The sequence below is a fragment of the Tiliqua scincoides genome, chromosome 8, assembly GCF_035046505.1.
Source record: "Tiliqua scincoides isolate rTilSci1 chromosome 8, rTilSci1.hap2, whole genome shotgun sequence".
NCBI classification, from domain to species: Eukaryota; Metazoa; Chordata; class Lepidosauria; order Squamata; family Scincidae; genus Tiliqua; species Tiliqua scincoides.
This window is the reverse complement of record NC_089828.1, coordinates 37,963,437-37,978,947: the sequence shown is the minus strand read 5'-3', so window position 1 is coordinate 37,978,947 and position 15,511 is coordinate 37,963,437. Positions and strand designations below refer to the sequence as shown.

The following is a 15,511-nucleotide window of genomic DNA, read 5'->3' as shown; positions in this document are numbered from 1 at the left end:
CTAAATTTGCCTAAATAATTTCATTGGTGAATGGATAGATTTAAAACAAAAAACAAAACAAAAATCAGACCCATGAACCATATGTTGCTGAGATAAATGCTAATGTCACTGCCTGTTTTTAGGTGGTTTCATTTTTTTAAATTTTGACAAGTTTATTCTTTTATCTTTAAAATTGTCTTTTAAAGTATGTCAGCTACTTTGGTGACCTGTACATTTTAATAATAACACACCTGTGCACCAATATATAAAATAATGAATTGATGCAGCCGTGATGTTCCCTGGCTGAATTTGTGTCCTCAGGAAGGGCATCGCAGGGAAGTGACCAGAAGAGGAGGCTGAGGAGAAAATGAAAAGTGTTGTGATAGTCTTGGACTGAGGAGAGAACAATCCTGTCAGAACGGATGCTGCGAGGAACCAAAATGAGGCAACTGAGGCCTAGTCAGTCACATGCATCCGGCTTGAGACTCCAGCATTACCACATTGCCTCTGACTCAGTATTGTATTATTTTGTTGTTTAAGCCAGGTATTTTGAGCTGAGACTCTGTACAAATGTTAACTATGACAAGATCCTGCCCAGAAGTTTACAATCTAAGGAAAAAGAATGGGATGGAGACTTGAAGTTTAAAGACAAGGTTGCAGATTTTATTTCTTTAGGCCCATTCATTTGGCAAAGAAACCAGATTAAAATTTTTTAGATGTTCAATTTGGATTGATTTAGCAACTCAGGAACTTGTATTAGTCCCACCTCTTTTCCCCCCAGTTGATTAGAAAGTGATGTACTATGTGCTCTGCTAAATATTGCACAGAATATGTGTGAACAGTTTCCTGACATTGATTTTAACTGAAGAGCCTCTTAAAAGCTGCAGTTGTGAATGGTGGTGGGGGTGTTTGTGCTTAACGCTCTCTCTTCTTGTTGGGCTTAAAAACTGTGTTCCACCCATCCAAGCTGCTTTTACACCTACAGGGGAAGAGATACAAGGGCAGGTTTGCAGGTACCTTGATTCATTTCACCTGTGGGAGAATTAAGCAGACCTTTGTGTCTACTGTATCTTCAGTCAAGCAACATTCTGTGATTCCTTTCCAGCAAATATTATTAATAATAATACATCAGGATCTATTTTGGCCCTTATTTATCAGATTTGTTATTCACTGCTTTTTGGAGTCTCCAGAGCAGGCTGCAATGTGAAGAAATTCCATTTAAATTATTTTTTAATTATGGAGGGATGGGCCTTGGCTCAGAAGTAGAACACCTGACTTGCATGTGCAGTGTCCCAATTTAAGTCCTTGGCAGCCTTTCTAGGCAGGGCTGGGAAAACCCACTAAAGCATAGGAGAGAGAAAAGGGGGGTCCCTCATATGAAAACAGCCAGTGTATTGGAAAGATGCCTAGAAACCCACCATGAGCTTGGCCTGGCCTCTGCAGAGCTGAGTAACCCTAGCACACTCGTAAGAAAGTCTTATGTTAACGGTTATGGAAGGTAGGTAAAACAGACTGCGAGACTCTGGAAGAATTTGCTTTATGCTTACGTGCTACTTGACAGATTGTTTATTATTTCCCCCTTGTGTGTGTGTGAGGCACATCCATGTGCGTACGCATTCACACACATTTATACAAGTTTGTTTTTAAATGCAGTGGCTTGGTTTTGCTCTTAGTTTTGTTTGCCTTTAAGCTTGTCAGTTTGGTTTGATCAACTCTTTATTTTGAGGGGCTGGCCGAGTATTTGAAGAACATAAATCTTGGGAGAGCTGATGGGCTGTAACCAGTTGGTTTTAAGCTAATGCTCCAGAAAGTCACATTTTAATAAAAAGGCATAATGTCTGAACAACTTCATAGGCTTAAGGAGAGGTTGGGATAGAAGGACCCCCAGATAACATTTTTTTTTCCCTTGAAGAAGATGCTTTGAGGTCAAATCCCACTGCAACAAAGAACCGCCTTTTTCCCCTCTGGAGTTGGCTCGGTGGTAGGGAGGCAAATTTTCTGTGATGGCCATTGTATACCTAGTTACTGATTCTTAAACTCAGTTATTATTTTGCTGTGTAAAACATTTTGTGAACTTTTTTTTGTTGAAAAGCAATATATAAATATTCTTAGTAATAATTGGGAGAAGGCAGGTAGAACATAAGAACAGTCCCAGAACTTAAGGTCAGTCATGGCTCTGTTTAACTCTGCAGTAATTCCCACCAAGTTCAGTGGGACTTACTGAGAAGTTAGTTACATAAAATGCAGTCCTAGTCTATTAATAAACCAGATCAAATGCTTAGCTCTCAATATTCATTTAAATAACTGACTTTTCAAAATGAGATTTTAGAAAAGTAAAACCATTTGGAGGCACTCTTTTTCTTGTTCCTTTTTCCTGTTGGGGTTTTACCCTTTCCACTGCTTGGCCATTATAAGTATTTGTTTCTATTTTACCTGTTGTCTGGAAAATGGCGGGGATGGTACAATTTAATTTTTTCATGTTAGTTGAATAGAAGGAAGAACAATAGGATGGGTATTATCCTTTTTGAAGCAACAGTTCACAGTAAAGGCATAGAACAAAAAGACTCTTTCTAGAGACATAACAGGTTTAAAAATAAGTGGTTAATTGAAATTAACAACCCAAGCCTCAGATCAGAGATCCTGCATAGAAACATGTCAGTGGATGGCTTTGCTTTCATTTTTGGCCTCAAGACTAGCCCCTCTCCCTCTATTCTACTGAACTGACTTACCATGTTTTTTAAAACACTGTTGCTTTGTAACTGTGCCTCTACAACAATGTTTGCACAAGGATCAAACATTTGCGCAAGCAGGTTTCAGTCCTTTATAGGCTTGCAAAGAGTTACAGGTTTGTTTTTTTTTGGGGGGGGGGGAGACACTTTCTGTTTTAAGCCCATCTCTTAATAATGGCCAGAACATGTTTGGATCTCAGTCATGAATAGACCTGCAGACCTGAAGGCTTTTCTAGCATTTCTGGAGCATTTCTGTTGCAGTTCATCCTGGCTAGGAATGATTTCAGTCATAGGAGAAAACTGGATCCCTCCCTGCTTACTGATCTTCTTAGGGTAAGCACAGTGTATATGCAGACTTGCAGGAAGTGCACAATCTGTATAGAGAGGGTGGTAGGTTTTTCCCTTGGTCCTGCTTGCTATGTAACCTGCACCGCTATGTAACTAAAAAACTTTAAGGGTGATTATGTCAGGGTTGGTCAACTACATAGATTTTCCTGGAGGAAACTGTTTCTCCTTCAAACCTTAATTGGAAATCTTCCCTCTCTCCTTGCCCTTCCCTCAGAATCTATATAAATGAGCACTTCTGACATAATAACTTTGATGCAGTCACAGTTCCAAAAACAGGCAGTAGTCCTGTTGCAAGTGTCTTCTGTGGCTGCAGTCGTCAAGGAAAAATCCTCAGCCAGCCCTGTCCCTACCTAAGTGTGTCTTTTTTGTAAGATTTGTGTTGCAATACCCCCTTGCTTTGTTTTTGTTGCTGTTTTGTTTTAGTTTTAAAAAGAGCAAATTTTCTTTTTTCTTTAAATTTTATCTTCCTAAACCAGATTTTTGTATGTTTTATTTTAGATTTTTTGTTATCATTTTTCTTTTTTTCTTTTATCTTTCCCATCATTTGTTTTCCCCATCTTCCTCCTCTCCTTCCCCTTTCCCATCCCTTTCCCTTCTCCCCAACAATCTAAACTTCCCTGCCACTACCCAATCCCTCCCATAGAACCGTCTGCCCCCCCTCAAGACGTAAAATGCCTCAGCACCAGATCCACAGCTATTCTGGTAAGTTGGCGGCCTCCTCCGGCCGAGAGCCAAAATGGTGTCTTGGATGGATATAGCGTTCGCTATCGAGCCCTGGACTCAGAGGATACAGAACCGAGGGAGGTGAACAACATTCCCCCAACGACCAATCAGATCCTTCTGGAAATGCTGGAGAAGTGGACAGAATACCGCATTACCGTGGTGGCACACACGAAGGTGGGACCAGGCCCTGAGAGCTCACCAATCATCGTCCGTACTGATGAAGATGGTAATTTATTTCCTCTGTTGTTTTTTAATTTTCTTTTGACTTAATGCAATGCAGAGATGAAAAGGGAGGTGGGGTGGGTGAAAGCCAAGGAACTTTTTGGGGCAGTGTTCCTAAGCCTATGACACTAATGGCATACAGGTGGAGACTAATTATTCGGGAGGGTTCCATTCCTAGCACTCATGTGGATGGCAAAAAATGCACTATAGCAAATCAATTTAAAAAACAAAGTTTCTTTGCTCAAGTGATTTAAAAACAGCCTTGCTGGCCTTTTTTATGTTGAGATAGAGTCATTAAGACAATCCAATAATCAGTCTCTCTCAAAGTGCTTAGAAAGGCTTCACTCAGCCCCTCCCACCAATGCAAAGTATCTTTCTTTCACATGCTCAGGGGGAAGGGAGGGGCCGCAGGAGAGAGAAGGATTGATGGATTGTCAGCCAGCTGCCCTTTCTCTCTCTCATTAAGGAGGCTATTGTTAAAGGACTGTTCAGTTTTTTTAACTGATTTTAAAGGGGTGCATTTTCCCCTTCTCCAGGGATCAGCACATTCCTTCTCATTTGCAGGGGTAATTCGTGTTGAGTCAAGTCCTTGTATAAAAAATCCGTGTATAACAAGGCTGGACCTGTACTCCATTCCTACATCCTAACAATATTTATTTAATAGCACATGCTACTACACATTACTTGACTTACAGCACAATCCTGAGCTGCACTTGGGCTGGTGCAAGTCCTTTGCGCCAGCCCAGGAGGGTTGCAAATGTACCATAATGCACGTTTTCACCTCCTCGTCGGCTAGGCTGGAACACGGAGGCATGCCAGCATGTGGAGGCTGTAATAAGCCTCCGTGCCAACAGAGGCTCTGAGTCTTGCGTTGGCCAAACCTGGCTGACACAAGAATCTGGGGTGGGCGGGGAGGAGGCAGGAGGGAGGCTTTCCGGGGTTTTGGCAGGGCAGGTGGTGGGTGGCCCTGGGGGTGGGCGGGTGGAGCTGGGATCCTGCAGTTATGCCAGATCCCAGCCCCCGTTCCTGGGGAGTTTGGAGCGGCTTCAAGCTGCTCCACTCTCCTCGGACTTGCGCCACCTCAGGAGGTGATGCAAGTCCGAGGAGACCCATAGGTGCAAGGGTGTCTTACTTTTAACTTAGTAAGTAAGTTTCCTTACTTACTAAGGAAAATTTTCTCCTTACCTCTGAGCCACTTTGGGCACCTATTTGGGCTGAGCCACTTTGGGCGCCTATTCTGAGCTGGATACAGCGCAAGCCTCTTGGTTTCCCTGTTCCAGCACAGGATAGGATTGTGCCCTTACTCTGTTTTCTAATATTAAATAGTTGCCAGATGGCTGAAGGGCAGCAGTTTGAGATTTTAGAAGGGGCTTTAATCTGCTGGATTGGGAGTGGAAATTATGTGCATATTTTCCAAGGTGATGAAGTGTTCCCGTTGGGGCCAATGACAGCTTTGTATTCCAAATAGTGCATGCAAGCGATATATCATTACTGTGATGGGGGTAGGGTTACTGGCCTTCTCTCCGCCACTACTATCCAGTCGTGAATGCACCCAGCCTTGCACCTGGGGCAAAGGTACAACTTCCCCATGATGCCACACCCCCTCCTCACCTGGAGCAAAACAGAGCCTCACACGGTTCCAGGATCAATCCAAGAAGCCTCCTAAGGCTTCCCCATGGTCTTAAACTGTGCTTTTGGCAAACTAGAAGCACAGTTTCCAACTGTGTTGGTAGCCTCAATGAGGCTTCCCGTGCAGTCCTAAGGCACGTGGTCTCAGCGCCCAGGGCAATTGCCTTGTTTACAAAATACTAGGTTTGCTGCTGCTTGCTGCTACTGTCCCAGTCTTTAGTAGCAGTACAAATTTGGAATCTGACCTGCTGTGGATAGGGCTGGAAAAGTCTAAAAGCTGGAAAGGCACTGCCGGTGTAAGTAATGCTCGATGAAGCAAGGGTATGACTGGGTGAACGTTGTACACAGGTGTGTTCCCTTATCCACGGGGGTTCTGTTCCAGAACTCCCTTGCAGATAGCTGAAACCACAGATATGGGTGAACGCCTGTACCCACAGTCCCTGGGGAGGCCACCACCCTCAAGAGCTGAGGAAAGTGCCGCTCCCCTCTCCTCCAGATGTGCTTCTGAGCCCTGAAGGTAAAAAAAAGTGCAAAGGTATAAAATGCCTTATAAGGCATTAAAAATGTCACTTCTGAAGTTGCATTTTTTTTCCTTCAGAGCTCAGTCTCAGGATGGATGTCCCCAACTTCTAACTGCTCCTAGGGTTCAGTTTAAGTCCTCTCCAGATATGACAGAGAGAGACTTTGTCTGAAACCCTGGAGAGCTACTCCCAGTCACTATAGATCAGGGGTGCCCGAAACCCGGCCCTGGGGCCACTTGCAGCCCTCGAGGCCTCTCAATGCAGCCCTCAGGGAGCCCCCAGTCTCCAATGAGCCTCTGACCCTCTAGAGATTTGTTGGAGCCTGCACTGGCCCAATGCAACTGCTCTCATTGTGAGGGTGACTGTTTGACCTCTCAAGTGAACTGTGGGATGAAGGCTTCCAACACTGCTTGCTGTTTCACATCTCTGATGCAGGAGTAGCAGCAGAGGAAAGGCCAACCTTGCTTTGTGTAAGACCTTATATAGGCCTTGAGCTATTTCAAGACCTTCATTCATTCATATAAGTTCATCTTTAATATATTCATTTATGTAAACTTATGTAAATTTATTCAAATTTAAATGTAAATTAATTATTTTTCTCCCAGCCCCAGACACAGTGTCAGAGAGATGATGTGGCCCTCCTGTCATAAACTTTGGACACCTCTGCTATAGATAATACTGTGCCAGATGGGCTGGTAAAAGCTGACTTAGCGTGCAATTCAAAAGTTCTCTAGACAGGCGCAAATTTCTTGTGCCAACCTCTGGGTGTCACAAAATTGCCAGATGGCAAATGGAAGGCCAGCTCATGGACGCTTGTGCTTGCCATGTCAGGCCAGCATGGGGGTCAGGGGAGGGCAGAGGGAGGGTGGAATGGGGGTGTTCTGGGGTGGGCAGACCCAGAAGGGGGTGCTGCCAGGATCTGACTTTGATCTTAATCTCTCCACCGGGTGGCTCGGCCTGTCACCTCTTTAGCTGGCGCAGTTGGGAATAGTCCCATTCTAGCCACTGCCACGCAACACAGGATAAGGGAAAGTGATTCCCCTTGCCCCGGGTTGTGCTACAGCACAGCCAGTCCCAGCCTGGTAATGGATACATCACAGGCCAGTCAGCCTGCCTGTTCCAGTGCAGGATAAGATTGGGCTGCCCATAAAAGGTAGCTTCTTATGTTCTGACCTGGAAGAAGTTATACGAATTTATCCAGTTGCCACCGAAGCTCTAAAACAATGCACATACACCACAAAGGCTATATGAAAATGAGAAAAAGGAGCATTTTAAAAAAACATGTCAATTTTGGAACATGTCAGTGCTGGAAAGTGGGTTAGGATTGCACCCTTAGTTTCTAAAATTTCTCAAGGAATATATAAAGAGCCCCACTGGACCAGCCAAAGGCCCATCTAGACCTGCATCTTGGTGCACTCCCTTGCATCTGGTTTTCTGAGGTAGCCTAAAATCAGGAGGTTGCACATACCCATCCTGGCTTGTAACCTATCATGGACTTTTCCTCCAGAAATTTGTCCAATTCCCTTTTAAAGGCATCCAGGCCAAATGCCATTACCACATTCTCTGGCAAAGGGTTCCACAAACTAACTACACACTGGGTAAATAAATATTTTCTTTTGTCTGTCCTAACTCTCCCACCACTCAATTTTAGTGGATGTCCTCTGATTATGGTGTTGTGTGAGAGGGAAAAGAACATCTCCCTAACCACTTTATCCATCCCCTGCATAATTTTGTATGCCTCAGTCATGTCCCCCCTCTCACATCCCCCCAAGGTGCCTCTTTTCTAGATTGAAGAGCCCTAAATACTGTAGCCTTTCCTTGTAAGGGAGGTGCCCCAGCCCAGTAATCATTTTGGTCTCTCGCTTCTGTACCTTTTCCATTTCTTCTGTATCCTTTTTGAGATGTGGCAATCAGAACTGAATGCAAAACTCCAGGTGTGGCCTTACCATTAATTTGTACATTGGTATTATAATATTAGCCGTTTTATTCTCAATACCTTTTCTAATGCTCCCAAGTGTTGAATTAGCCTTCTTCAGCACTGCCGCACATTGGGTAGACACTTTCATTGAACTGTCCACCAGGACCCCAAGATCTCTTTCCTGATCTGTCACAGACAACTCAGAACCCATTAGTCCAGTGTTTCTCAAACTGTGGGTCAGGACCCACAAGGTTAGTCACGAGCCAATTTCAGGTGGGTCCCCATTCGTTTCAATATTTTATTTTTAACATATTAGACTTGATGCTACCATGATAATTTGCATTACAGACCTGTACTTTTAACAAGCTACTATGTATATTCTTTTAACAGTGATAGTAAATGGAACTTAATCCTGGGTAAGATTGCAGCCTAAAATTTTCTTGCTTGATGATATCACCTCCAGTCATGACATCACTTCCAGTGAGTCCTGACAGATTCTCATTCTAAAAAGTGGGTCCTGGTGCTAAATGTGTGAGAATCACTGTTTAGCCTATATGTGAAGTTTTGATTTCCCCCCCAATGTACATCACTCTACACTTACATTGAAACACATCTGCCATTTTGCTGCCCATTCTCCCAGTTTGGAGAGAGTCTTCTGGAACTCTTCACAATCCCTTCTGGTCTTTACCACTCAGAAAAATTTGATGTCCTCTGCAAACTTAGCTACGTCGCTGCATAACGCTGTCTCCAGGTCATTTGTGAATAGGTTGACAATTGCCGGTCCCAGGACAGATCCTTGAGGCACACCGCTTTTCACCACTCTCCACTGTGAAAAATGGCCAATGACACCCACTCTCTGTTTCCTGGTCCTCAACCAGTTCCTAATCCACAAGAGGACCTGCCCTCTGACTGTAGAGTTTTCTCAGCAGCTTTTGGTGAGGGACCGTGTCAAACACCTTCTGAAAATCAAGATATATAATAGCCACAGGTTCCCCCACATCCACATGCCTGTTGACCTTTTCAAAGACTTCTAAAAGGTTTGTGAGGCACAACTTGTCCTTACACAAACCATGCTGGTTCTCCCTCAGCAACACTTGCTCATCTATGCGTTTTAAGATTTTATCTTTCTTAAGGCATTCCACTATCGAATGCCTCATCAAAGATAAAATGTTAGGCAGACCGGCCTATAGTTTCCTGGGTCCCCTCTCCTTTCTTTTTTAAACATCGACGTGACATTTTCTATCCTCCAATCCTCTGGCATTGTGGCTGTTTTAAGGACAAGTTGCATATTTTAGTCAAGAGATCAGCAACTTCATTTTTCAGTTCTTTAATAACTCTTGGGTGGATGCCATTTGGGCCCAGTGACTTATTGATTTTTAATTTGTCAATTAGGTCTGAAACGTGTTCTCTTTGAACCGCTGTGTGACTTGGGACCCAATCCTTTTTAGTTTTCCAGTGCCCATGCAGCCATGCCAATGGAACATGCACTGTATCCTGTGGTGGGAGGCAGTCACAGAGGCCTCCTCAAGGTATGGGGCTGCATAGCAGGAACACCGGTGCTGGAAAGTTGGATAGGACTGGGCCCACAGTTCTTTAGTCAGGACGTCCGTTCAGGCAGCAGTATTGCCCAAGATCTTCTGCCATGATGCAAGGAACTCATTGAATTTCTCTGCCATCTCCAAGTCACCTTTTATCTCCCCTTTCCCTCCCTCAGGTTTCCTGCTTCTAACATATTTGAAGAAGCTTTTATTATTCCCCTTAATATTACTGGCCATGCATTCCTCAAAGTCTTTCTTGGCCTCCCGTAGTACAGGGTGACCCAAAAAAAACAGAACCCATAAAAATTTTATTAAATCCTACAGAGGTCCAGTAAATTTCAAGAAACTTTTCCTTGGTTGACCAAGACATATTGGGGAAGATTATTGTTCCAATATTTCATGCACAAAGTCGACTTGTATACCCTGAAAGAAAAAATAAGAAAAATTAAAATTAACAGTTTTATTCAAAGATTTGTGGGTTCTGTTTTTTTTGGGTCACCCTGTATATTCTTACATTTCTTTTGCCACAGTTTATGTTCCTTTTTATTCTCCTCATTCAGGCAAGACTTCCGTTTACAGAAGGAAGCTTCCTTGCCCTGTACAGCCTCTCTAACCTTGCTCGTTAGCCATGCAGGCACCATCCTGAACTTAGTTGGACCCTTCTTTCTTTCTGGTATGCACTTCTACTGGTACTCCATTACCATGCTCTAAACAGCCTCCATGTACTCTGGAGAGATTTGATGCTTTTTACCTTCTCTCAACTTTTTTCTAACTAGTGTCCACATTTAGGGGAAGTCAAGGGTTTTTTTGTCAGATTTGCTTGGCATGGCATGCATGGTAAAACAGATTGCAGCATGGTCACTGTTCCCCAACAGCTCAGTAACATTTACATCTCTAACCTAATCCTCAGTACCACACAATGTTAAATCCAGAGTCACCTGTCCTCTGGTGGGCTCCCTGACTAGCTGCTGTATGACACAGTCATTTAGCAAGTCAAAAAATCGGGTCTCTTTCATGACCAAAGCATGAATTAACCCAGTCAATATGTGGATAATAGAAGTCCTCCATGATTACAACCCTGTCTCTTCTCAACACCTCCCTGCTTGGTTTCCTCATTTCAAAGTCCCCTTCAGGTTTTTGGTCCAGAGGACAATAACATGCCCCCGGTATTACACTGCTCCTTGAGCCTAGTAATTTAACCAACAGCAATTCTATGGTGGAGTTGGATCCACCTTCAGTCTCTACTGGATTCTACCCCTTCTTTAACATAGATGGCCATAGGTAGATGAACCCTAATAAGCTTCAGAGGAATCTCCCATGATGTCCCAGAACACTGTTTGTAAAACACTCTCCTTAAGCCTTTTTTTTTTTTTTTTTAATTAGCAACCACTTTAAGGCCTTATATAAAGAGTCTCCAAACTACAACCCAGGAGCTGCATCTGGCCCACCTCAAATTTTAGCCAGCCCATAGCAATTTAAAATATTTTTCCCAAGCTAATACATGCAGTTCTGTCCACTGCATTCCTTTCTATATGGCCAGAGTGGTGTCAACTCCTCATTTTCAACCCCTGGGTCATATGCTTTCAGACCCTCAAACCATAATTATTCAATGGTAACCTCACCTCTGCAGATAAACTGGGTTTTCTACAGTGCCATAAAACAGTGGTTCTCACACATTTAGCACCAGTACCCACTTTTTAGAATGAGAATCTGTCAGGGCTCACTAGAAGTGATGTTATGACCGGAAATGACATCATCAAGCAGAAAAATTTTTAACAATCCTAGGCTGCAATCCTACCCACACTTAATCCAGGAGTAAGTTTCATTTACTATCATTGTTAAAAGAATATACATAGTAACTTGTTAAAAGTACAGGTCTGTAACATTTCTCCAAGTGCAACCTTGGTAGCATCAAGTCTAATATATTAAAAATAAAATATTGAAATGAATGGGGAGCCCACATGAAATTGGCTCATGACCTACCTAGTGGGTCCTGACCCACAGTTTGAGAAACACTGCCGTAAAACAATTGTGGTGAGGAAATAGCATCATTTTTGCACATGTGAAAACAAATCATAACAAATCAGGTTTCTACAATGGATTAGGCAGATACAGTGTGCTGTGTGTTGCTTGTCTCCACCCTATATAAAACCAATTGGCTGCAGATGGTGTACAAATGGGTGCTTCAGCTGAAATGACATTTTAGGGGAAACCATCTTAACCATGTCCTATCTCAGAGTGCACTTTATTTTTTTCTGTTTCTCTTTCTTGCCTTTCCTTTCTCCCCCCACCCACCGTTCAGTGCCTAGTGCCCCACCTCGCAAAGTGGAAGTAGAAGTTCTAAATTCAACTGCTATCCAAGTGTTCTGGCGGTCACCAGTCCAGAACCGTCAACATGGGCAAATACGTGGCTACCAAGTCCACTACGTATGCATGGAGAATGGAGAGGCCAAGGGTTTGCCTCAAATCAAGGATGTGATGCTGGCTGATGCTCAGGTGAGCCTATCTTCTTTATTTTTAAAGTATTTCTATTTTAAAGAAGCAATAATTTCAAATGGGAAAAAACTACATAAATATGTATATCTAGGGTAAATCATTATCTAGAGCAGAATCCTCCACACTGTGGCCCAACAGGCATATTGAAAAAGCTGTCAGGGCATGGCAAAGCGCTTTCCATTCCATGCCACAGCCTCCTATCTTTTGAGCCGATCTTCACAGAAACTCGCACCTAGCAGCCACTTCCGCCCAGAAATTGGGGCACAGAGGCTGCTGAGGCGACGGGCAGCGAAAGTGGCTGCCCAGCTCGTGTTTCTGTGAAGATCGGCTCGAAAGATAGAAGGCTGTAGTGCAGAAGGGAAGTACTGCGCCCGGACAGCTTTCTTGTTATGCAGCAGGGCATGATTGAAGACCGCTGTTCTAGGGCAGGGGTCTCCAAACCTTTTGGCCAAAGGGCCGCATCAAATATCTGGTATGGTGCTGAGGGCCAGAAAAAAATTTAAATATAAAATTTATTTAAATAAATTAGAGACGGAACTTAGATGAGTGAATAAATGAATGAATGGGATCACTCATTCAACTTCTCTGGCCCTTGAACACCCTCCAGATGCAACTAGAGCATAGTTCCAGTCATGTTTGGCCAAGTGGGCCAGAGGTTTTCAGGGTACAAGAGGCTGGCCACGGGCCGGATAGAGGCCCCCGGGCCGGGGTTTGGAGACCCCTGTTCTAGAGGAATGTATATAAAACAAAACAGTATACAGTGGTGCCTCGCAAGACGAATGCCTCGCACACCGAAAAACTTGCAAGACGAAAGCGTTTTTGCAATTTTTTCTGGTGACTCGCAAGACGAATTTTTCTATGCCGTGCTTCGCAAGACAAATTTTTAAAATTAAAAAGTTGAAGTTTTGTGCTTGAAATTTTTGAAATCCTCTGTACAGTATGTATGCCTTTAAAGAGCACTTAATAAACACTTTGTAAACCAAATTTGACTTTGTTCTGACTTTTTTTGCCCATAGGAACGCATTAATTAAATTTCAATGCATTCCTATGGGAAACCGCGCTTCGCAAGATGAAATTTTCGCAATACGAAATGACTTGCGGAACGAATTAATTTCATCTTGCGAGGCACCACTGTATATGGAAAAATTTTATCCTGAAGTTTTAAGAACAAGAAACCATTATTGGCATAATGATGTAAATACTACAAAAATCCACATAATCCACAGGTACTCCAATTACAGCATTGTTGTTCCTCATTAACCGACCCTTAATGATCTCCCACAAAAAGGTTGCTGTTCTCTCCACTACATTGGCTGCTTCTGTGGAAAGAACAAATCAAACCCTTTTCTGATCTGACCAACCCCCCATGTTTGCCCAGATTGAACCTAGGAGTTTCTCCTTGTAAAGTGAGCAGTCCAGGAGCATATGCACAATAGTTTCCACACCCTGTCCATACCCCCTTAAGTCTCCCAGTCTTTAGGGCAGATGGCATGGCATTACACCTTGTTAAGGAGGATGCCCTGCACTCTTGTGGTTTTTTAAGGAAGGCAAAAAAGGCAGCCATTTGTCCTGTCCTAATCACAATGTGTAAGAATAGTGGGGAACAAGTTTTGTTGGCTTCACTTAGCAACTCCTGGAATTCTATGTCAATTTAAAGGACCTGGAAGGCTTACTCTTGACTTAATGAACTAATTAAGTCCAGATCTAGTCCCCATTGTTTAATTTCTTGACAAGTGGGATAGTCCCTCTTGGAGGTATGGACTGACATTTTAAGATTATTTAGAGTATGGAACTGTAGCTCAGTAGCAGAGCACCTACTTTGTATGCAGAAGGTCCCAGGTTCAATCCATGGCAGGTAGGGAAGGGGAAGTGGTGGGCCTGGAGGTGGGCAGGGGGGCAAAGGCCCTGAGCACTGTGCAGCATTGTGGACCACTCGGAAAGACTTTTGAGGTTTCCCAGAAGTACTGTTTAAGACCATGCAGGAAGCCTCAGAAGGCTTTCCAAGTCGTCTTTAATGCTGTGTGACGCTCTGTTGCACTGGGTAGGTATCCAGGTGGGGAGATGGCATGATGTGAGGGGCGGCATTGTGGACCTGCACCTCACAGCGCAACAAGGGGCAGGTCTGTAACTAGGGGGAACATTCCTGTCTGGAATGCTGGAGAGTTGCTGCCAATAGGTATAGATAAGACACTGAACTTAGCTGGATCTGTGGTCTGACTCACAGCCCAATCCTGAGCTGCCTGGCCCGCGGGGCTGCAGTAGTGCTGAAAATGGCTACTGCCTCATTCTGCACACTCCAGACAGCTGCCGGCGTCTCTTCAGGAAAAGGGGACTTTCCTCCTCTTCCCCCTGGTAAAGAGAGTAGCCCCACAATGGGGCTACTCAATTCACTGCCAACCCAAACGTCAGTACGGTGAATCAAGGGCCTCAGTATAGGGCGGTGAGCCTCCTTCCTGCCCTGCCCTCCCCCTGGAACACCTCCTCCACCCTCTGCCCGCCTCCCCCCACACCACCACTTACTGTGCAACTGCTGAGTAGCAGAGCTTTGGTGGTCACCCAGCAGTAGCCCAATGCCGGCTAGCGCTGGGCTACCACCAGTGTTCGCCCAGCGCTAGGGCCTGCAAACATGCCTTACGGCATTTTTGAAACAGTGCACGCCGGCAATAAGCGTGCACTGTTCAGGATTGGGCCCTCAGTCAGCTTCCATTTTTCTGAGATTCCGGTGCTGAGTAAACAAAATCTATTTACAACCACATCTCTTATTTCTGCCCTAACTTCTGAATCTCTTTTTGCAACAAATTATCCAGTTCTGGGCTGTTGTGTTAGAATTAGGACAAATCAAACTACAGTTCCAATGAGCAGGTACTCTTCACCAGGTGTCACAATATTCTTGCTTACACATTGATAGTGTCTCACAAGTAACTCCAAAGGAGTCACAACTTTCCTCAAAAATGACTTACATTAAGCAGTTCTTAATTATGTACCTGTATTTTTTGTCCCTTGATGAAACACACTGGGACTATATTTGATTCCTTCCCGTCTGTGTACTGCGTACAGTGGATTCTGTTGCAGTTTGTGGTGACACAATTCTTGATTCACTACTGTGGTCTAGTGATCTTGTGCCACTAGGTCAGAAAACAGATCCCATACGTGGAGAAAAATATTACATCAGTCCTTATGACCAACCGCATGTCAGCCGGTAGGACAGGGACCTAGGTATTTTAAAGATACATTAAAATACCTGTGTTCAGATGTCTCTCTTGAATTTTGAATTCCCTAATTTTTAATGGAGTGGTACCTGAGTGTTAACAGTCAGCCAACATACAGTTTTGGTTTCTCAACTTTGTTTAGACTCCTGTATATGAATAGATCAGCTTTCCCCCACATTATTCTTACCAATGTGCCAAT

The 15,511-nt window shown here is 43.8% G+C and overlaps 1 protein-coding gene across 5 annotated transcripts in view; it reads left to right on the top strand.

Moving 5' to 3' along the window:
• PTPRS (protein tyrosine phosphatase receptor type S) overlaps positions 1 to 15,511 on the top strand; it is a 442,958-nt gene that overhangs the window by 328,974 nt on the left and 98,473 nt on the right. For all 5 annotated transcript variants that reach the window (XM_066635289.1, XM_066635292.1, XM_066635290.1 and 2 more), the window contains exons 11-12: positions 3,700 to 4,005; positions 11,910 to 12,103. In XM_066635289.1, coding sequence (XP_066491386.1) covers positions 3,700 to 4,005; positions 11,910 to 12,103 — 500 coding nt within the window. The remainder of the gene's footprint in view (positions 1 to 3,699; positions 4,006 to 11,909; positions 12,104 to 15,511) is intronic.